Source organism: Heterodontus francisci, chromosome 37 (assembly GCF_036365525.1).
Source record: "Heterodontus francisci isolate sHetFra1 chromosome 37, sHetFra1.hap1, whole genome shotgun sequence".
Classification (NCBI taxonomy): Eukaryota; Metazoa; Chordata; class Chondrichthyes; order Heterodontiformes; family Heterodontidae; genus Heterodontus; species Heterodontus francisci.
This window is the reverse complement of record NC_090407.1, coordinates 33,083,995-33,107,353: the sequence shown is the minus strand read 5'-3', so window position 1 is coordinate 33,107,353 and position 23,359 is coordinate 33,083,995. Positions and strand designations below refer to the sequence as shown.

The following is a 23,359-nucleotide window of genomic DNA, read 5'->3' as shown; positions in this document are numbered from 1 at the left end:
TCTAACACCATCAGGCTAAAGACTCCAAATTAAAGCTAAAACAGTTTGGCAAACGGGCATTCACATTTAAAGCATCAACAACTGAAATCCTGATCTAACCTGTCTCATTCTGGAAAACAAATAACCTCTGTACAAGAATATCAATAAAGGTAGGGATAAGCAAATAACACTCAACCAATTAGTTCATTAACCCTTCTATCATGGCATCAAATTGTATTTTAAGTAATCTCAATGTTTTTGTCTCCTATCACTGGTTACATCAGTGGTGCTTTCAAAAACCCTACTCAACGTTGAAAGACAGTTTCACAATCCTAAATTTGAATGAATCCATATTAAAAGCTACCGCTAAAGTAAGCGATTACAATATAAATGAAGTATTACCTGAGTCCAACAGCAAGCATTTGCTCTAGTAGTTCTTTAATATCTTGCTGGATAACTGGTCCTATGGCTCTAGCTATCATACAGATACAAGTAAATACTGTTGCATCCACTTGCACAGCTTTTTGCCTCCTAGGAAACATGAAATTACATGTGCACTACTTAAAAATTGTTTTATAACCACAGACCTTGAAACCAAATTAGATGGAAACAATTAAATCATTGACTAGTCACAAGAGATGCACACAAACAGCCAGTCATGGGTCCAAATCCAGACCGCAAGTTTTCAACAGGCTCTGATACATTCAGATTTTCCATTTATTCTCATAACCAGTTTCTTTTATACAAAGATTTATAAATATTAATGGTCATAAAAATATTTTTCTACTGGTGAATTCATCATTGCACTGTTAAAGAAACTCATTCACAAATGGCTGCAAAACATTAGAATTGAGACCATATGTGAGCCTTGGACAGAACTGTCATAGACTCTGTTCATTTGACTGTTAAAAGTCTCTTATTTTAATCCAGAGAGGTGAAAAATTCTGCGGTTACACATTGTATAGCTAATTAAAATGTTTAAGACAAGTTGAGACAACTACTTTGTCCCTTCATTACTTGTGTGCAAAGTCCTTTGGTGGGAGGGCTCCTTTTAAAATTTCCAGGATCCTCTGCAGATACGGATTAATCTCCACTCTTACAGCCACCACCAGTAGACCCAGTGCCTGGAATGCAGCAGCGCGTTCCTTTTCTTTCTTAAGACAGCCAAGTAGATGGTTCACGGAGTCAAACAGGTGCTGTTCTGTGTAAGTGAAGAATGTAGAAGCATCAACAATTAATACTCAACAATGCATCTCACAATAAAATAACTGTACCTACAAGTGCACTGTCTTGAGTTTTTTTTAATCTCCCCCCCGCTTTCAAGTTCCATCAGCCATTCCCCAGCCAAGGACAGGCAAGTGATTTACTCCTCCAGTCTCTTCCAATGCTATTTGATTCAGCCAAGAAATGGGTGAAAACTACTCAGATGAAACTGCTCTCCAATTTATTTATCTCTCCCCACCCCGCACCCACCCCCCCACCCCTTCCATGGTATACACGTCCCCTACATAACAGAAAAGAACTGCTCACTATTTAAGGAGCTATGGATACCTTGCATTCTAGCTTCTACATCTTCCCACCTAGTGATGGACAGAAGGAAGTCATCTGGCCCATCGTGCTAGTGCAGGATATCTGAAAGAGCTATTAATTGTGCCCACAACACTGCTCTTTCCCTACAGCCCTGCAAATATTTCCTTTTTAATTGGAGATCCAATTCCCTCTTGGAAATTACTACTGAATTTGTTTCCACCACCCTTTCAGGCAAGAACATCTCCCCCTTGCTTTCTCTGTCAATTATTTTAAATCTGTACCCTCGGATTACTGACACACCTGCCAGTGGAAACAGTTTTTCTCTATCTATTCTATCAAAACACCTCATAATTTTGGAATATCTCCAACACACAGAATTTTAATATTTTAGAAGAGCAGACAACGATTCATTTCAAATTCTTACCACCTGGTAAATTATTTAGCATTGATTTATGAGCTCATGATATGCTGGAGGTAAGTACATCATAATAAAAATAAATGATAGAAGGATTCACATTACCTTCCCAATTCTAACAGGGTATGAATGACAGAAATAAAAATGAAACCAAACAAAATTGTAACAGCCATATAAATATCACAAATATAAAAGTCAGTGTGCTACATTGAGAGGATATAAAAAAGGATAGAAAGGAAGGAGAGAGAAAACGGAACTAAAGGTCAGTTAGCCTGACATCAGTCATCAGGAAAATTCTGGAATCCATTATTAAGGAAGTGGCACATAGAAAATTATAAGATGGTTAGGCAGACATAGTTTTATGAAAGGGAAATTGAGTTTCACAAATCCATTAGAATTTTTGAGGATGTAACTAGCAGGGTAGACAAAAGGAAACCACTATATGTAATATATTTAGATTTTCTAAAAGGTACTTGATAAAGTGCCACACAAAAGATCGCACAAGAAAAGGGCTCATGGCATTGAAGGCAATATATTAGAATGGATAGATGATTGGTTAAAGGATTAAAAAAGAGAGAGTAGGAATAAATGGGTCATTTTCAGGTTGGCAGGCTGTTACTCATAGAATGCTGCAAGGATCAGTGCTGAGGCCTCAGCTATTTACCATCTATATTAATAATTTAGATGAAGAGACAAAGTGTAATGTATCCAAGTTTGCGGATGATACAAAACTAGCTGGGCAAGTAAGCTGTGAGGAGGTCACAGCAAAGGAATATAACTGGTTCCGAAGAAGGGTCACTGACCCGAAACGTTAACTCTGCTTCTCTTTTCACAGATGCTGCCAGACCTGCTGAGTGGTTCCAGCATTTCTTGTTTTTGTTTCAGATTTCCAGCATCCGCAGTATTTTGCTTTTATTTTAATATAACTGGTTAAGTGGGCAGCCAAGAATGTGGCAGACCGAATATAATGTGGGGAAATGTGAGATTATTCACTTTGGTAGGAATATTAGAAAAGCGGAATTTTTTTTTTTAAGTAGGGAAAAACTACTAACTGTTAGTGTTCAGAGGCATTTGAGTGTCCTTGTAAATGAAACACAGAAAGTTAACATGCAGGTGTAACAGCAGGCAATTAGAAAGACAAATGTTATGTTGGCCTCTATTGCAAGGGGGTTGAATTACAAAAACAAGGAAGTTTTGCTGCAATTGTACAGGACCTGGAGTACTGTGTACAGTTTTCATCTCTGCAGCTAAGGAAGGATATACTTCCTTAGAGGGGGTGCAATGAGGGTTCACTAGATTGATTCTTGGAATGACAGGATTCTCCTATGATGAGAGATTGAATAGAATGGGCCTATACTCCCTCGCATTTGGAAGAATGAACGATGATCTTATTGAAACATGTAAGATTCTGAAAAGCCATTTCCCCTGGCTCGAAAGTCTTGTATAGGAGCCATAGACTCCAAGTAAGGAGATGACCATTTTGGACTGAGAGGAGGACAAATTTCTTCACTCAGAGGATTGTGAATCGTTGGAATTCTGTAGCCCATTGGGCTGTGGATGGTCAGATATCGGGTACATCCAAGGCTGAGTGTGACAGATTTTTGGACTCTAAGGGCATCAGGCCAAAAAGTGGAATTAAGGTCAAGGATCAGCCATGATCAACTTTCCCTCTAACTTATGTTTGCTGTGCGCGGCCTGTTTGTTGCACTGCAAAGTCCCTTTAAGACTAATGCGCAGCCGAGCATGTATGCATCATATAGGGACCATTGCTTGTGTGCAGCCTATTTGTTCCCTGTGTGGCACATTCCTGGTTGCTAGGCGGCCGCACACCCGCACAGCTTAGAGGGAACATTAGCCACCATCTTATTAAATGGTGGAACAGGCCCCATGGGCAGTGTGGCCTACTCCTGCCCTTATTTCTTGTTATGATAAAAGGTACAAACATATCAACATTGGCATCTCTGCCATTAGGTGCCTAGGCCCTAAGCTCTGGACTCCCCTCCCTAAATCTTTCCGCTTGTCTCTCTCTCTCTTTCCCCACCTTTTAGGTGCACTTTTAAAACCTCTCTCTTTGATCAAGCTGTTTTCACCTGCCCTAATATTTCATTCTGTGGCTCAGTGTTAAATTTTGTTTGTCAACACTCTTGAGCAGTACCTTTTACTATGTGCTACAGAAATGCTAGTTGGTATTGAAGTTACTATTCTTGACAAACTGACAATCAAATGCCAAAGATTACCTCATTCAGATGAAGAGTCAAGAATTGGATGGAATCAACACCAATAGCTTTTGCCAAAGTTAAACTGAATTATACAACTTGTAGATCAGTAATGGGCAATTGTTATATCAGAAAGCATGTGTCTAGATGCGCATGAAGTTCTGTCTAACCCAAAAAGCTAACCTGTCTTTCTCTTTCAAAGGCTAACTTGCATATTTCCAGCACTTTTTTATTATATATATATATATATATACATACATACAATTAATCACTTGCCAGTGATATGTAAAATACTGTATATAATTGCATCTGTAAATGGCATACCTTTTGTTGGCTCACCTGTGAATAAATGGGGCTGGAAAGCAGCAAGACGAGGAATCAGGTTTAAGATTGCCATTTGTATCAGTGGATTCTTACTACTGCGATACTTCAGGACCCAACGAGTCACCTGTGCAAAGATCAATAAACATTTAAAAATCATGCACTAGGCCTAGATTTCAATACCACCTCTTGCCAAACGTTGGGTCAGATGGAAATCGAAGCAAAACAAAGGATCCAATAGTCATTATTGAAGGGAACTCTTATTCTTCTTTTCCTAGATTAGATTCCATCCTCAGTCTTTAGAAGTAAATGAGGGGGATTGTGTGCAGTGTCATTAACAGTACAATTCAGTGCCTTTAGTATCTGAAAGAAGCCCACCACAGACTAGTTGAGTCTGGTGATTGGACTTCTGCTTTGACCTCTGCAATTATGTTACATCAAGGTGAGAAGGAAGAGAATTGGAACAAGGGATGATTCTGCTTGACTCAATGAAAAGAATGTCTCGTGTTAGCAGTCACAAGAGCTTTGTTTTTCTTTATTTGAAAGCTAAGAATTCTGTGCGCTTTTAAAGACTGAGAAAAAGGCTTTTCTGTGAATACTTAATACTGAAACTTGGTGTTTGAACTGAGTGCAGATGCAAGGCATCTGTCTCCAAGCAGCTCAACAGTGAAATGACAGGAAGATTATGACTGTCACGTGATTTATTGTTAGGGTTTTAGTTTCAGTTTTGTTGTCTGAAAAAGACCAGGGAGCTGGAAGCAGCTAGCAATGAGCTGGCTGGGACCTGTGTTTGCAGACCTGAGAAGAGACCAATCTCTGAAAAAAAAATTTGCCTCTCTTGGAAAAAGAAATTCTACATTTGCGGTGGTGGCTGTGATCTGCCTGGAGAGAGAAAAAGAACCCTGGAGAGTGAAAGACCCAGAAAAAGAAGAGTTGCTGCTCTCTGTGGAGAAAGGCTCCTTTGCTGAGAGGAAGCCCTGCATTTTTAAAAGTAGCAAATTCCTATTGCCTCCAGTCTCCAGAAAATCTCTGCCTTAGGAATGATTCCTCTTGCTTCTTATGTTCTGGGAGATCCTGCAAGTTCAAGAAAGCTTCTATTGCTAGACTGCTATTTCAAAACCCAAGTAGACCTGTTACTACACCCTTTGCTGAAAGATCTGTGATGCCTGCTGCAGACAAAGTGCCTTGAACATACGGCATGCTTGCCTTCATCGGTCGGGGCATAGAGTATAAAAATTGGCAAGTCATGTTGCAGCTGTACAGAACCTTAGTTAGGCCACACTTAGAATATTGCGTGCAATTCTGGTTGCCACACTACCAGAAGGACGTGGAGGCTTTGGAGAGGGTACAGAGGAGGTTTACCAGGATGTTGCCGGGTCTGGAGGGCATTAGCTATGAGGAGAGGTTGGAAAAACTCGGATTGTTTTCACTGGAACGACGGAGGTGGAGGGGCGACATGATAGGAGGTTTACAAAGTTATGAGCGGCATGGACAGAGTGGATAGTCAGAAGCTTTTTCCCAGGGTGGAAGAGTCAGTTACTAGGGGACATAGGTTTAAGGTGCGAGGGGCAAAGTTTAGAGGGTATGTGCGAAGCAAGTTTTTTTACACAGAGGGTGGTGAGTGCCTAGAACTTGCTGCCAGGGGAGGTGGTGGAAACAGATACGATAGCGACGTTTAAGAGACATCTTGACAAATATATGAATAGGAAGGGAATAGAGGGATATGGGCCCCGGAAGTGCAGAAGGTGTTAGTTTCGGCAGGCATCAAGATCGGCGCAGGCTTGGAGGGCCGAATGGCTTGTTCCTGTGCTGTACTGTTCTTTGTTTGTTTAACACCTACCCATCACAGACTATTCGCCAACCTTGCCTGGAGGGACTTTGAGTGGCATCCGAATATTCGACTCTGGGACACCTCACCGCACCAGAAATATCCTACCAGACCGTTACCCCCAGTTATTTTATTATTCCTAGGAAATAGTTGTAAAGAGGAAAGTCTTTTTCCCTGGTTAACTGGTTTTTGAATGCATGTGTATGTGGGTTAGGAAGAATAAGGAGTTATACATCTTTTCATATATAGATTTATCTCATTGTTTAAGGTTTAGTTTATTAATAGTTAATTTCTTTGTTGTTTAAAGAAACCTGGTTTGGTGCACTTTATTCTGGGGGACAAATAGAGTGTTTAATTTGGCTATTTTCCTGTAGGTGGGAAACTTTGCTAATATGCGATGACCAGCAGAGTAGTGGGACTCAATTAACAGTGCATTACTCCCGCCTTGGTCGTAACATTAACACTGAAAGGAATGTCTCATGTTAACACATGACCAACCACAATTAGCAAGTGTCGTAGCAAACCTGCAAGCTGCAGGATGATGAAATAACTTTTTACCGTGGATCACTAGTGGTGTTGCTCATGGTAAATAGGAAAAAACAACTAAAAGAAAAAATCAGGAATGTTATATGATGTAAAGCACAATGATGTTATTAATCTAACAATGTTAGCGTGAGAGCAGGGGGGAGTGTTGAAATGGTAAGCAACCGGAAGCTCGGGGTCATACTTTTGGACTGAGCGGAGGTGTTCCGCAAAATGGTCACCCATTTCTGTCTTTGGCCTGCTCCAGTGTTCCAGCGAACCTGAACGCAAACTCGAGGAGCAGCACCTGATCTTTCGATTAGGCACTCTACAGCCTTGCAGACTAAACACTAAGTTCAATAACTTCAAAGCATGACTGGCCTTTTTTTTAATATTTTATTTTTTAACCATGGGCCTGCTTTTCATGTAGTCAGAGCTGTTCATTATTCTGCTATTAACACTCTCTCTGGACTAATGCTTTGTCTTTCACCACATCAACACACTCTTTGTCTTTGTCCTAGAATAGCTTTGTTATTTAATCGCTCCTGTCCTATCAAACACCTTCCCCTTTGTTCTCTACCCCACCCGCCTCCCCTTCACTTGCTTAAATCTTAATTCTTTTCGAACCTTTGCCAGTTCTGATGAAAGTTCACTGACCTGAAACGTTAACTCTGCTTCTCTCTCCACAGATGCTGCCAGACCTACTGAGTATTTCCAGCATTTCTTGTTTTTATTTCAGATTTCCAGCATCTGCAGTATTTTGCTTTTATTTATCTGCCTTTAGAGATCATCTTGAATGTTTTTCAAATTTTTCACAATTTTGAGGCAATTTTTCCTAATTCATAGCTAGAGGTGCTAGCAAATGCGTTCCCCCACCCACCCCAACAGTAAAATTATCTTGTGCCTTTCATGTTCGCCATTATACTATGCTTCAGTTTAGTTTGCCATCTTTTCTACACCACCGCCAAATTTGCAGTTTTTTCAATCGTGAACTGTCAGTATTTGCCGTCTTTACCCCTCTGAATCTGACTGCAGATTAACACTGAAATCCTGAAGTATTGGTCTGTTATTCGCTGCTTTCTGACAAACTTTGCTGTGGATGTCTCCAAAATCCAGCAAACAGCAAAATTAATTGACCTGGAGAGAACTTCCCCTTTTCCACTCTCCTGCCATTGTTAGAAACGCCATAAAAAGTTAAGCCTAGCTCAATGAGGTGTAACTGGGTTTTTAATGGTGATCTGAGTAAGAACTCTGAATGACCTATCTGGCCCCAAATAAATTAAATAATCTCTAGATTTTTTTTTTAAACTTTCAGTTTTTTAAAGTTTGTTCATGATATTGCAGCTTCTACCTTCACCCCCACCCTGAGTATGTCCTAATTTTTATTTCACTCTGTGTAAAATTAAGAAGGGATTTAATTACAAGTGCATTTCATTTCCTGGTTGGCTGGCTGTGAGAACGCGACAATCAACTGCACATTGAGGGAGTTAGAAGTTCTCGCCAAAGAGATCACTAGATCTCACGGTGCATCTTTCTTCAAGGTCAGTGGCGAGCCCCCTTCTTTCGCTGCTGACTGCAAAATCCAGGCCAATCTTTCACTATGCCCAGACTTTTCCAGGGGTAATCTGAATGCTGTTCTACAATCAGACAGCATGAGGTATAATAAAAGGAAGAGTTGCAGTATCCAGTGTCAAGGTTACCTATTACACAAATCTGCCAGAATCTGTCTTACTATGTATCTAATTTCCCATAATTCACAAATCCATACCTTTCACTTAAATTGAAAAATTATTTTTTTTTAAACAAAAGATCTGGTGTCTGAGTTTTTTAAAAAATTATACAATAAGTTGATGCATTTGAAAGAGAATGCACTGTTAAATTTTATTATTTGGAACGCATTGCCTGGAAGGGTGGTGGAAGCAGACTGAATAGCAACTTTCAAAAGGAAATTCAATAAATAGAATATACAGCACAGAAACAGGCCATTATACCCAAAAATATTTGAAAAGGAAACATTTATGGGGAAACAGCAGAGCAATGGAACTAATTAGATAGCCCTCTCAAAGTCGGCACTGGCACAATATGCCAAATGACCTCCTTCTGAGCTGTTAGATTCTATGATTAAGAACTCCACTAGCTAACAACAGTGAAATTTCTATCTTTTCAACCAAGTGTTGGGGAAAAATAACAAAAGTGCCGTTAAGACTGCGAAATGGCAGCTTGATTCTACCATATGGTAAAGGGACATACAATGCTGCCTGTATGTTTCATATATAACTGATTTACACGTATGCAATCTCAATTACATAGCCAAAAGACATTATGACAAGAGCAAGTATCAAGCAAGGCATTGCTACCTGTTCAAATCGCACTTCCATATGCTCACGGCAGTATCGGCTTTCCACCAAAGTTGGTTTGGATGGAGCAGGGGTGGTTCCAAATACCATAATGCCCTGTGGTGTATTGTATCCAAGAAGTCCAAGAAGAGCATTTGATTGTTGGGGCTGTGCAGACTGGAAACTTGTGAAGGATGTAATATGACGGGGTTTGGCACCAAATCCCATTAACTCCTTGCAGTACTTATCATGTACTAATTGCTGCTGGGTGATGTCCTCCATCTCTTCACGTAAGCGCTATACGAAAAAAATTAAAATCAAAAATGTGTTCACAAAAGAACTATAGATGCAAAGAAGAAATTCTACACAAACTGTTGTACCAATACTCTAGACAACAGGCAAGAATTACTTCAACAATATCAATATGAAAACAAGCTATTTTCAGTTCCAGCTTCCCCCGAGTATTATAGAGAACATTTCAGCCCGAGTTCACTGTGTCTGTGAAATATATTTAAATACTGTGTATGATTAATCAATACTTGATAAATGCTTTTTATTTTGTTATGCTAATTCGAGTGTTTACAAATCTTTTTTAAAAATGTAGTTGCAATCCACAGGAAGATATACCAACTGTAAACACATGCCTGATGGATTTCTGGCTACAGTTGTGGAGGAAGAAAATCTGGCAGCACTTAAGAGACAATGCCTGGTATTTCGGGAAGATGGAGAGACCCTTGGGGGCAGTTCCCGGCAATCGTGAGGTCAAAAGGGCCCAGAATTAGGAGGGCTGACGGAAGACCGGAAATCGACGGTGGGGGGAGCGGGGATGAAAAAGAGGCTGCGGTCAGGCCTGCGGAAGGCAGTGGCGTAGTGGTATTATCACTGGACTAGTAACCCAGAAACTCAGGGTATTTCTCTGGGGACATGGGCTCGAATCCCACCACAGCAGAAGGTGGAATTTGAATTTAATTAATAAATCTGGAATTAAAAGCTAGTCTAATGATGGCCATGAAACCATTGTCGATTGTTGTAAAAACCGATCTGGTTCACTAATGCCCTTTAGGGAAGGAAATCTGCTGTCCTTATCTGGTCTGGCCTACATGTGACTCCAGAGCCACAGCAATGTGGTTGACTCTTAAATGCCCTCTGAAATGACCTAGCTAGCCACTCAGTTGTATCTAACCGCTACAAAGTCAATGAAAAGGAATGAAACCAGACGGACCACCCGGCATCGACCTAGGCATCGGAAACGACAACAGCAAACCCAGCCCTGTCGACCCTGCAAAGTCCTCCTTACTAACATCTGGGGGCTTGTGCCAAAGTTGGGAGAGCTGTCCCACAGACGAGTCAGGCAACAGCCTGACATAGTCATACTCACAAAATCACACTTTACAGACAATGTCCCAGACACTGCCATCACCATCCCCGGGTATGTCCTGTCCCACCGGCAGGACAGACCCACCAGAGGTGGTGGCACGGTGGTATGCAATAGGGAGGGAGTTGCCCTGGGAGTCCTCAACGTCGACTCTGGACCCCATGAAGTCTCATGGCATCAGGTCAAACATGGGCAAGGCAAGTCATCCCTCAGCCGATGACTCAGTACTTCTCCATATTGAACACCACTTGGAGGAAGTACTGAGGGTGGCAAGGGCACAAAATGTACTCTGGGTGGGGGACTTCAATGTCCATCACCAAGAGTGGCTCGGTAGCACCACTACTGACCGAGCTGGCCGAGTCCTAAAGGACATAGCTGCTAGACTGGGTCTGCGGCAGGTGGTGAGGGAACCAACAAGAGGGAAAAACATACTTGGCCTCGTCCTCACCAATCTGCCTGCCGCAGATGCTTCTGTCCATGACAGTATTGATAGGAGTGACCACCGCACAGTCCTTGTGGAGACAAAGTCCCGCTTTCACATTGAGGATACCGTCCATCGTGTTGTGTGGCACTATCACCGTGCCAAATGGGATAGATTTCGAACAGATCTAGCAATGCAAAACTGGGCATCAATGAGGCGCTGTGGGCCATCAGCAGCAGCAGAATTGTACTCAACCACAATCTGTAATCTCAAGGCCCGGCATACCCCCCACTCTACCATTACCATCAAGCCAGGAGACCAACCCTGGTTCAATGAAGAGTGCAAGAGGGCATGCCAGGAGCAGCACCAGGCATACCTCAAAATGAGACGTCAACCTGGTGAAGCTACAACACAGGACTATCTGCGAGCCAAACTGCGTAAGCAGCATGCGATAGACAGAGCTAAGCGATCCCATAACCAACGGATCAGATCTAAGCTCTGCAGTCCTGCCACATCCAGCCGTGAATGGTGGTGGACAATTAAACAACTAACTGGAGGAGGTGGCTCCACAAATATCCCCATTCTCAATGATGGGGGAACCCAGCACATCAGTGCAAAAGGTAAGGCAGAAGCATCTGCAACAATCTTCAGCCAGAAGTGCCGAGTTGATGATCCATCTCGGCATCCTCCTGAAGTCCCCAGCATCACAGATGCCAGACTTCAGCCAATTCGATTCACTCCACTTGATATCAAGAAACGACTGAAGGCACTAGATACTGCAAAAGCTATAGGCCCTGACAATATTCCGGCAATAGTACTGAAGACCTGTGCTCCAGGACTTGCCGCGCCCCTAGCCAACCTGCTCCAGTACAGCTGCAACACTGGCATCTACCCTGCAATGTGGAAAATTGCCCAGGTATGTCCTGTACACAAAAAGGACAAATCCAACCCGGCCAATTACCGCCCCATCAGCCTACTCTCAATCATCAGTAAAGTGATGGAAGGTCTCATCAACAGTGCCATCAAGCAGCACTTGCTTCGCAATAACCTGCTCAGTGACGCTCAGTTTGGGTTCCGCCAGGGCCACTCAGCTCCTGACCTCATTACAGCCTTGGTTCAAACATGGACAAAAGGGCTGAACTCAAGAGGTGAGGTGAGAGTGACTGCCCTTGACATCAAGGCAGCATTTGACCGAGTATGGCACCAAGGAGCCCTAACAAAACTGAGGTCAATAGGAATCAGGGGGGGAAACCCTCCACTGGCTGGAGTCATACTTAGCGCAAAGGAAGATGGTTGTGGTTGTTGGAGGTCAATCATCTCAGCTCCAGGACATCACTGCAAGAGTTTCTCAGGGTAGTGTCCTAGGCCCAACCATCTTCAGCTGCTTCATCAATGACCTACCTTCAATCATAAGGTCAGAAGTTGGGATGTTCGCTGATGATTGCACAATGTTCAGCACCATTCGTGACTCCTCAGATACTGAAGCAGTCCGTGTAGAAATGCAGCAAGACCTGGACAATATCCAGGCTTGGGCTGATAAGTGGCAAGTAACATTCGCGCCACACAAGTGCCAGGCAATGACCATCTCCAACAAGAGAGAATCTAACCATCTCCCCTTGACATTCAACAGCATTACCATCACTGAATCCCCCACTATCAACATCCTAGGGGCTACCATTGACCAGAAACTGAACTGGAGTAGCCATATAAATACCGTGGCTACAAGAGCAGGTCAGAGGCTCGGAATCCTGAGGTGAGTAACTCACCTCCTGACTCCCCAAAGCCTGTCCACCATCTACAAGGCACAAGTCAGGAGTGTGATGGAATACTCTCCACTTGCCTGGATGGGTGCAGCTCCAACAACACTCAAGAAGCTCGACACCATCCCGGACAAAGCAGCCCACTTGACTAGCACCCCATCTACAAACATTCACTCGCTCCACCACCGACGCACAGTGGCAGCAGTGTGTACCATCTACAAGATGCACTGCAGCAACGCACCAAGGCTCCTTAGACAACACCTTCCAAACCCGTGACCTCTCCCAACTAGAAGGACAAGGGCAGCAAATGCATGGGAACACCACCACCTGCAAGTTCCCCTCCAAGTCACATACCATCTTGACTTGGAACTATATCGCCGTTCCTTCACTGTCGCTGGGTCAAAATCCTGGAACTCCCTTCCTAACAGCACTGTGGGTATACCTACGCTAAACAGACTGCAGCAGTTCAAGAAGGCAGCTCACCAGCACCTTCACAAGGGCAATTAGGGATGGGCAATAAATGCTGGCCTAGCCAGCGACGCCCACATCCCTGAATGAATTTTTAAAAAGGCTGAAGGCTTCACTGAAGAGCCTGGGGGCAGCTCTGCTGGACGAGGTACTTAGCTCTTTCCTCCTTTCGCTGTCGGGTTTTTCAAACCCTAGTAAACCAGCTCAGCAAGCAGCAATGAATTGAGAGCTCGATTTATATACTTTGATCAAGTGTCCCACCACTCCACAGTGGGACATCCCAATATCCCTTGCCATAAAAATGGCAGTGGGGGCATGGTTTGGAGTCATATTCTTGCATTTAAATTCTTTAATACTTCCCCCACCTGTCATGGGGGAGGGTGAGTCAAGATCAAGTCCAATATATGCTTTGATTGGGGGAAGATAAGCAGAAATGAAAATTCTTCTCGAAGGAACATTTTAAATGGACTGTCTGGCCTTACTCATCTATTTGTTTTGTAACCTTATGAACTAGCAAAACCATAATATTGTTAAACATAAGATGAAATGTAATTGCTGTTGAAGTCATGAAATAAAAGAGCAATCATCGCTAGGTGCTATTTAACAATTGTCATTTTCTCAACTCATGATTCCATTTTATATGTTCAGTTGTACGACAACGCTAAATTAGCCAGAGGACTGTAAACACTATCCATGTGGCATACATTACAGAACAGTATTGCAACTTTAGATTTCTGATATTGCCAAAATAACTTAGAGAAGCCAGGATTTGCCAGTATGGTTTGAATCACTCACATACTGGAATTTCTGGTGAGTAACACACTGTGTTTCAACCTCGGCTGAATTTTAGCAGTGGTCCCATCATCAGGCCAGAAAGGCGAAGGAAACCCCGTCCTGACAGTTTGGGGAACCCCCAGCTGCATTTCACGCACTCAAGCAGTTAAGTGCCTGACGTCAGGGTCCCCATTTCTTTAAGGACAGGGTCCCGCCTCCAAGAGCTGCCAGCCATTCAGAGGGCCAGCAGCTCAGCAGTCCCAGCATTGCCACTGGAGCAGTGGCCACTGCTGGGACTGACCAGGAGCAGTGCTGGAAGCCCAGAGTGAAGCTAAGAGGGGCAGGTTTTCCAGAGTCAGTCAGGCAGACTCTGGTGAGGGGTGGGGTGTTGATCAGAGGGCAGCCTTTGCTACCAGAGGCCCTCTGTGGGCTGCAGATTTCCCAAGCAGGAGGGCACAACTACCACCCCCCCCTTCCCAGCCCACAGGGAGGCCGCCAGGTTTCACTGGGAGGTCTTCCCATAAGGCGGAGGGCCCCCCACCGTTGGTTAAATGCCAGCGGAGGCAGGAAGAAGCCCCGAAGTGGCCATTAATTTGCCACTTAAGGGCCTAGGGCCTCATATGGCCTCTGGACGGGAAGTCTGTCCTTAGCCTTTCCCGCCTGTGACAAAATTCAATGGCTTCGGGAATGCAATGGGCACTCAAACTTCACCCCACCCCCCCGACCTTGCCTCACTATTTAATGTGCGCACCCACCCCCCCCATCTCTTTGCCCATCCCTAGAGGGCTGATAATATTCAGCACTGGTGCGAAGAGATCCAGTATAAACATCATACAAGGCACTATCCACATAAAACCATTTTAGACTAAATATCCCCTCTTGGTTGAGGTAAATTTTCAGCATTAGAGTCTGTACCATATCACAAATCTAACTGGCATTTCAATAGCATTTCAGAGCCACATCATGTTGGTATTTCCAACTGATAGAAAATGATTCTGAACCTACCTCTCCCTCCATACTGCTTATCCGAATCAGTTCATTTAGAATAAGCAAAGCACCATGTATACGATCGTCACGATTCATGCCTTTCTCTTTAGCTAGGGTCTCATCAAACCCCTTCTCAGCCTCTTCAAAGGTTTGCTGGACATAAAACATCAAAACATTTTTTAACAGCGAACTGTCTGGATAGAAATGTAAAGGAAGGACTTTTCACTTTATGGTCAATTCAGTTACTGAAGCCATTTTCTTTTGGGTCTGAACAAACTTAATGGATCACCACTACCAAAAATAGAGAGTTACCAGTGTATGTTGGAATACTGACCCTTCAACCCAGAGCCTGAAGCATGCATTACATGTAGTGGGTAAACCTAAGCAATTTAGTGGAGACAGATTTCAAGATCAGACTTTTAACTTCTAGAAGAGCATTTCATATGGATGTAAAAAAAACTTTTTAAAAGAGGCAACTTTTTAACCATTCTCATCCCAGAAGCACAGAGGCTATTTTTAGCATCTTCAATACCACAACAGAGGCCAGCTAACTCCGAGTACATCAATCCCCAAAGCAGGCACCTTCCTGGTTTTTATGCTCAGCTACTCAAAACTTGCTGAGCCCTCGAGAGCAGCTTTAACACATGGATTTGTATCATTCACCAAATCTGATGTCGAGGAAAGGGCAGGTGAATGGAACTAGCTAAACTGCTCTTACAGAAAGCCAGAATAGGTTTGATGGGCCAAATGCCCTCTTTCTGCGTTGCAACCATTCTGTGATTCACAAAGCAGATTTTAATAACATTTCCCATTTAGTTTTATAATTTCTTGACATATTTCCCAATGACCATGCTGATGGTGACTCAATATAGCACTTATCTAATCACTTACCCTGTACCACTGGGGCTTCTGCATTTCTTTGGTCTCCCTCTGAGTAGTGAGAATCAGACAAGCCCGCAAGGCAGCAACAGCACCTTCTCTTATAGCCTGCTTAGAGTCCCAGACTGCATAGAATATATTATCAAAAAAAGCCTGCACTTGTTGGAAGAAGAAAGTAGGTGCACTGACAGCCAATTCCCGCAACACCAGAACCTAGAATTTTTAAAAAAAAGATCTTCAGCTGCATACCATTCAATGCTAAACAAATCATTTGGTTCTCAGTCTTTTACAAAACTTAAATGCAACATTTATCAGGTGTGTTTAGTAATAAACTCCTTTTTATTCAAGGACTATACTGGTGAGAGTGTCAGCTACAGCCTAAGGTACTTTAAACTCAAACAAGCAGCGCTATGTTTATTTTGTACGGCATTTCACTTTTTTTTAAAAAGCTAGTGTTTTTTTGGAAACAAAACACTACAAAGAAATATTATTCTAGAAACCAGAAATATACAAGGGATCTCAGTTGCTAAGGATATTCATAACATTCAGAGCTAAATATTGAGAAATGGAGCATTTTCATCTCATAAAAATATATTCATAGAAGATAGCTTTCCTATTTTCAATCTTATGCATATGTTTTTCTGAACTTTATCTTTGAAGAAACACACTAAAACAAAATGTAGGCTTTACTACCATAATCCTACTCTTTATAATTCTACTTACCCTACGAGATCACTCAAAATTCAGTGTTCCTATTGTTACAAGAGGTTTTTTGTATACTAAGAACTTAGAATTCTGTGTGTTTTTAAAAAACTGAGAAAAGGATTTTTGCTCAGTGGACACGGACCTGCAAATTGCTGAAATTTTTGGATGTTGACTTTGTATACAAGAATAGGAAAACAAGCAGTTTCAAGGAAGTCAGCCAGGGCTTGACCTCCTCAGAGCAACACTTTGAATGACGGAGACTCTCTGTCTGGTCATGTGATCAGCTCAGGAAGGTTTCTTTGCTCTCACTTTGGACTTTAAAAAAAAAAGTGAGTTGGACAAAGAGTAGGCATGTGAAACGCAGTCCTAATGTGCCTGGAGACTACAGAAAAATACCTCGCTCTAAAGAAAACCTGTATTTCTTGCAAAGAGACCCCTGTATGTCAGAGGTAGCAGATTCCTATTGCCTCCTGTCTCTGAAGAATCCTTGCATTACGAGTGGATCCTGTTGCCTCCTATGTTTTGAGAGCCTGAAATCTGAAGGAAGCTTCTACTGCTGTTCTGAGTCCTAAGCAGACCTGCTGCTACCCTCCTGCTGAAAGATCGATATGATGCCTGCTGTTGTCAAACTGCCTTGAATGCCTACCCATCACAGACTATTCATCAACCTCGCCTGGAAAGACTTCTAGTGGCATCCAACTATTCAACTCTGGGACACCTCACCAACCCAAAAACATCCTCCCAGAATGTGACAAACTCGATTATTTTATTTTTTCCTTTTCATTCCTAAGAGACAGCTATAAACCGAAAAATCCTTTTTACCCGGTTAACCAGTTTTTGAATGTATGTGTGTGTGCGCATGAGGGTTGGAAAGAATAAGGAGTTTAAAAAAAATCTTTTCGTATATAGATATATCTCATTTTTGTTTAAGACTTAGTTTAATAATAAATAGTTAATTTGTTGTTGTTGATTAGAAATCTGGTTGGTGTGCTTTATTCTGGGGGACAGAGTACATAATTGGCTGTTTTTCAGTTGGTGGGAAAATTTATTGATATGTTGTGACCCGTGGAGAAGTGGGACTGAATTAACGGTGCATTTTTCCTGCTTTGGTGATAACACTATGATCAATAAATAGAAAGCACACTTTGGGCAATAGCTCACTAAGTGTAGATAGTCTGGGTCATGTCGTTATCAAAAAGGAGGAGATTTTGGGCGTCTTGCAAAGCATTAAGGTAGATAAGTCCCCAGGGCCTGATGGGATCTACCCCAGAATACTGAGGGAGGCAAGGGAAGAAATTGCTGGGGCCTTGACAGAAATCTTTGTATCCTCATTGGCTACAGGTGAGGTCCCAGAGATCTGGAGAATATCCAATGTTGTTCCTTTGTTTAAGAAGGGTAGCAAGGATAATCCAGGAAATTATAGGCCGGTGAGCCTTACGTCAGTGGTAGGGAAATTATTAGAGAGGATTCTTCGGGACAGGATTTACTCCCATTTGGAAACAAACGAATTTATTAGCGAGAGGCAGCATGGTTTTGTGAAGGGGAGGTCGTGTCTCACTAACTTGATTGAGTTTTTTGAGGAAGTGACGAAGATGATTGATGAAGGAAGGGCAGTGGATGTTGTCTATATGGACTTCAGTAAAGCCTTTGACAAAGTCCCGCATGGCAGACTGGTACAAAAGGTGAAGTCACACGGGATCAGAGGTGAGCTGGCAAGATGGATACAGAACTGGCTCGATCATAGAAGACAGAGGGTAGCAGTGGAAGGGTGCTTTTCTGAATGGAGGGCTGTGACTAGTGGTGGTCCGCAGGGATCAGTGCTGGGACCTTTGCTGTTTGTAGTATATATAAATGATTTGGAGGAAAATGTAGCTGGTCTGATTAGTAAGTTTGCGGACGACACAAAGGTTGGTGGAGTTGCGGATAGTGATGAGGATTGTCAGAGGATACAGCAGGATATAGATCGGTTGGAGACTTGGGCGGAGAAATGGCAAATGGAGTTTAATCCGGACAAATGTGAGGTAAAGCATTTTGGAAGATCTAATACAGGTGGGAAGTATACAGTAAATGGCAGAACCCTTAGGAGTATTGACAGGCAGAGAGATCTGGGCGTACAGGTCCACAGGTCACTGAAAGTGGCAACGCATGTGGATAAGGTAGTCAAGAAGGCATATGGCATGCTTGCCTTCATCGGTCGAGGCATAGAGTATAAAAATTGGCAAGTCATGCTGCAGCTGTACAGAACCTTAGTTAGGCCACACTTAGAATATTGCGTGCAATTCTGGTCGCCACATTACCAGATGTTTGTGGAGGCTTTGGAGAGGGTACAGAAGAGGTGTACCAGGATGTTGCCTGGTCTGGAGGGTATTAGCTATGAGGAAAGGTTGGATAAACTCGGATTGTTTTCACTGGAACGACGGAGGTGGAGGGGCGACATGATAGAGGTTTACAAAGTTATGAGTGGCATAGACAGAGTGGATAGTCAGAAGCTTTTTCCCAGGGTGGAAGAGTCAGTTTCTAGGGGACATAGGTTTAAGGTGCGAGGGGAAAAGTTTAGAGGGGATGTGCGAGGCAAGTTCTTTACACAGAGGGTGGTGAGTGCCTGGAACTTGCTGCCGGGGGAGGTGGTGGAAGCAGGTACGATAGCGACGTTTAAGAGGCATCTTGACAAATACATGAATAGGGTGGGAATAGAGGGATATGGTCCCCGGAAGTGCCGAATGTTTTAGTTTAGACAGGCATCAAGATCAGCGCAGGCTTGGAGGGCCGAATGGCCTGTTCCTGTGCGGTACTGTTCTTTGTTCTTAAGTTCATCTAGTGAGTAGCTGAACCACAAATGAAAAAAGTCCCAGTTTTGACCATTGATCCAAGCTGAGTTAGGCGATCTTAGGTGACGTGCAGGATAATACCACCACTGTCCTCAATACTATGGTGGAAGAGTGAGACTGGGAGACTAACATATAAAACCAGTCAGGTTTTCTGATGATAGCTTTCCAGCAACCCCTGTTGGCATTGGTCAGGTAATGACAGCATTAGACTGGTACTTCAACTGTCTAAATGTCTGCAAACATTCACTGTCTATTCTCAAACATGAAAAAGTTACTTGAGCAAGGTATCAGAGAACTGCCAGCACCCATGGAACCATATCTCAGTATAAGTCACTACCTTTGGGAGAAGAGAGGAAAGGGTGGGGGGGGCTGGTGAAGGACCTAAATAGAAACCAAAAGAAATAAATCTTCCACAGCAGTAATCTTTCGGTTTACAAAGTAGGTATCAGTAACTGTGATACAGATCATCAGCTAAATGCAGTTGGTAGCAATCACATCCCTCAGTCAAAAGGTTGAGAGTTCAAGCCATATACCCAACTTAAACAGGTAAACTAGGTTAACATTTTAATGTAGTACTTGGGGAAGTCTACATTATAGGACGTACCATCCTTTGGATGAGATGTTAAATTGAAATCTGCCTATTCTGATGACTCGTGTGGGATTTAAAGATCTAAAGCCAGTCTTTGAAGAAAAGCCAAGTTCTCCTTGTAATCTAGCCAATGTTCCTTCCTCAACGAACACAACTAAAAACAGATCAACAGTTTGTGAAACCTTGCTATGTGCAAAATGGTTGCCACACTTAATCACTTTACAATTCATTATATGTGAAGTACTTTGAGATGTTTCTGAGACTGACAAGATGCAATATAAATGCAAGCCTTTTCTGGAAACTGGAAATAGGTTAGTTCTACAAAAGAAAATCTTCTCCCGCTCCTAAACTAGTAGTTTTAAACCTTATAACTCATTTAAAAATGGCAGCTTCAGGCAACAATCTTAAAATTACTGAAATCAGTCATTGTGTATAATCTTTTTAGGATGGTGCATTTTGCTTCAAGTTCATTTTGTAGAAATAAAACCACTGTTATGTTATCATTTGGTGTCACAGGATAAGTGGGTATGCTGATTTTTAAGATAGAAGCTTAGGGTATTTATTTTTAAATGGTCAGAGGGAATACATAGAAAAATAGGAGTAGGCCATTCAGCCCTTCACACCTACTCCGTCATTCAATACGATCATGGCTGATCGACCAAACTCAGTACCCCGTTCCCGCTTTCTCCCCGTATCCCATGATCCCTGTAGCCTTAAGAACTATATCTAACTCTTTCTTGAATATATTTAATGATTTGGCCTCAACTGCTTTCCGTGGTAGAGAATTCCACAGGTTCACCACTCTCTGGGTGAAGAAATCCCTCCTTATCTCCGTACTAAATGGCTTCCCCCTTATCCTTAGACTGTGACCCCTGGTCCTGGACACCCCCGGCATCGGGAACATCCTTCCTGCATCTAGTCTGTCCAGTCCTGTTAGAATTTTGTAACTTTCGATGAGATCCCCTCTCATTCATCTAAACTCTAGCGAATACAAGCCTAAGCAACCCAATTTCTCTTCGTAAGTCAGTCCTGCCAACCCAGGAATCAGTCCGGTGAACCTTCACTGCACTCCCTCCATAGCAAGAACATCCTACCTCCGATAAGGAGACCAAAACTGCACACAATACTCCAGATGTGGCCTCACAAAGGCCATGTATAACTGCAGCAAGACATCCTGGCTCCTGTACTCGAATCCTCTCGCTAAGAAGGCCAATATACCATTTGCCTTCTTAACTGCCTGCTGTACCTGAATGCTTACTTTCAGCGACTGGTGCACAAGGACGCCCAGGTCTCACCGCAACTCCCCCTTTCTCAATCTATCGCCATTCAGATAATAATCTGCCTTTCTGTTTTTGCCACCAAAGTGGATAACCTCACATTTATCCACATTATACTGCATCTGCCATGTATTTTCCCACTCACTCAACCTGTCCAAATCACACTGGAGCTTCTCTGCATCCTCCTCACAGCTCACACTCCCACCCAGCTTTATGTCATCTCCAAACTTGGATATATTACATTTAATTTCCTCACCTATATCATTAATATATATTGTGAATAGCTGGGTCCTAGCACTGATCCCTGCGGTACCCCACTAGTTAGTGCCTGCCACTCGGAAAAAGACCCGTTTATTCCTACTCTGTTTCCTGTCTGCCAACCAGTTCTCTATCCATGTCAGTACCTTACCCCCAATCCCATGTGCTTGAATTTTGCACGCTAATCTTTTATGTGGGACCTTATCAAAAGCCTTCTGAAAGTCCAAATACACCACATCCACTGGTCTCCCTTATCTATTCTACTAGTTACATCCTCAAAATATTCCAGTAGATTTGTCAAGCACAATTTCCCTTTTGTAAATCCATGTTGACTTTGCCCGATCCTGTCATTATTTTCCAAGTGCTCTGCTATTACATTTTTTATAATGGACGCTAGCATTTTCGCCACTACTGATGTCAAGCTAACTGGTCTATAATTCCGTGTTTTCTCTCTACCTCCTTTTTTAAATAGTGAGGTTACATTAGCTACTGTCCAATCCGTTGGAACTGTTCCAGAGTCTATAAAATTTTGAAAAATTACCAGCAATGCATCTACTACTTCTAGGGCCACCTCCTTAAGTACTCTAGGATATAGATTAGCAGGCCCTGGGGATTTATCGGCCTTCAATCCCATCAATTTCCCGAACACCATTTCCCTACTAATACTGATTTCCTACAGTTCCTCCAATACAATGTAATATGCTTCAAGCTAGCTGTTTGTTATTGGTAATAAAACTGGTTAGTAACACATTTTAACACAAAGCAACTGACACATAAGCATACATATCTCCATTATAAACATTGGAAGATAGGAACAGCAGTAGTTCATTCAGCCCCTCGAGCCTGTCCCGCCATTCAATGAGATCATGGCTGATCCGCGGCCTAACTCCATATACCTGCCTTTGGCCCATACCCCTTAATATCTTTGCTTAACAAAAATCTATCTATCTATCTCAAATTTAAAATTAACAACCGTTCTAGCTTCAACTGCTGTTTGTGGGAGAGTGTTCCAAACCTCTACCACCCTTTGCGTGAAGAAGTGCTTCCCAATATCTCTCCTAAATGGTCTGGTCCTAATTTTTAGACTATGCCCCCTAGTTTTAGAATCTCCAACCAGTGGAAATAGTTTATCTTTATCTAGCCTGTCTTTTCCTGTTAATATCTTGAAGACTTCAATCAGATCACCCTTTAATCTTCTAAATTCTAGCGAAAACAGGCCTAATTTGTGTAATCTCTCCTCGTAACTTAACCCCTGTAGTCCAGGTATCATTCTTGTAAACCTACTTTGCACTCCCTCTAAGGCCAATATATCCTTCCTAAGGTGTGGTGCCCAGTACTGCTCACAGTACTCCAAGTGGGGTCTAACTAGGGTTTTGTACAGCTGCAGCATAACCTCTGTGTCTTTATACTCCAATCCTCTAGATATAAAGGCTAGCATTCCATTAGCCTTTTTGATGATTTTCTGCACTTGCTCGTGGCATTTTAAAGATCTATGCACCTGAACCCTCAAGTCTCTTTGGACATCCACTGTACTTAACCTCTTCCCATTTAGAAAGTACCCTGCTCTATCCTTTTTTGGTCCAAAATGGATAACCTCACACTTGCTCGCATTGAAATCCATCTACCACAGTTTTGCCCACTCACCTAGTCTGTCAATATCTCTTTGCAATTTTATGCTATCATCAAGATATCATTTACAGATTGAGACACCAAAAATAGTAGAATACAATTTGCTTTAAAAGTTAAAACTTTAAAGGATAAGTGGGTATGCTGATTTTTATGATAGAAGTTTAGGGTATTTATTTTTAAATGGTTAGAGGGAATGCCATGTAATATGCTTCAAGCTAGCTGTTTGTTATTGGTAATAAAACTAGTAAGTAACACATTTTAA

The 23,359-nt window shown here is 42.5% G+C and overlaps 1 protein-coding gene across 1 annotated transcript in view; it reads right to left on the bottom strand.

Annotated features, from left to right (window-relative positions):
• mtor (mechanistic target of rapamycin kinase) overlaps positions 1-23,359 on the bottom strand; it is a 432,694-nt gene that overhangs the window by 377,901 nt on the left and 31,434 nt on the right. Inside the window, 6 exon segments of the mRNA XM_068017001.1 lie at positions 382-510; positions 997-1,180; positions 4,465-4,588; positions 9,169-9,444; positions 14,951-15,085; positions 15,824-16,024. Coding sequence (XP_067873102.1) covers positions 382-510; positions 997-1,180; positions 4,465-4,588; positions 9,169-9,444; positions 14,951-15,085; positions 15,824-16,024 — 1,049 coding nt within the window.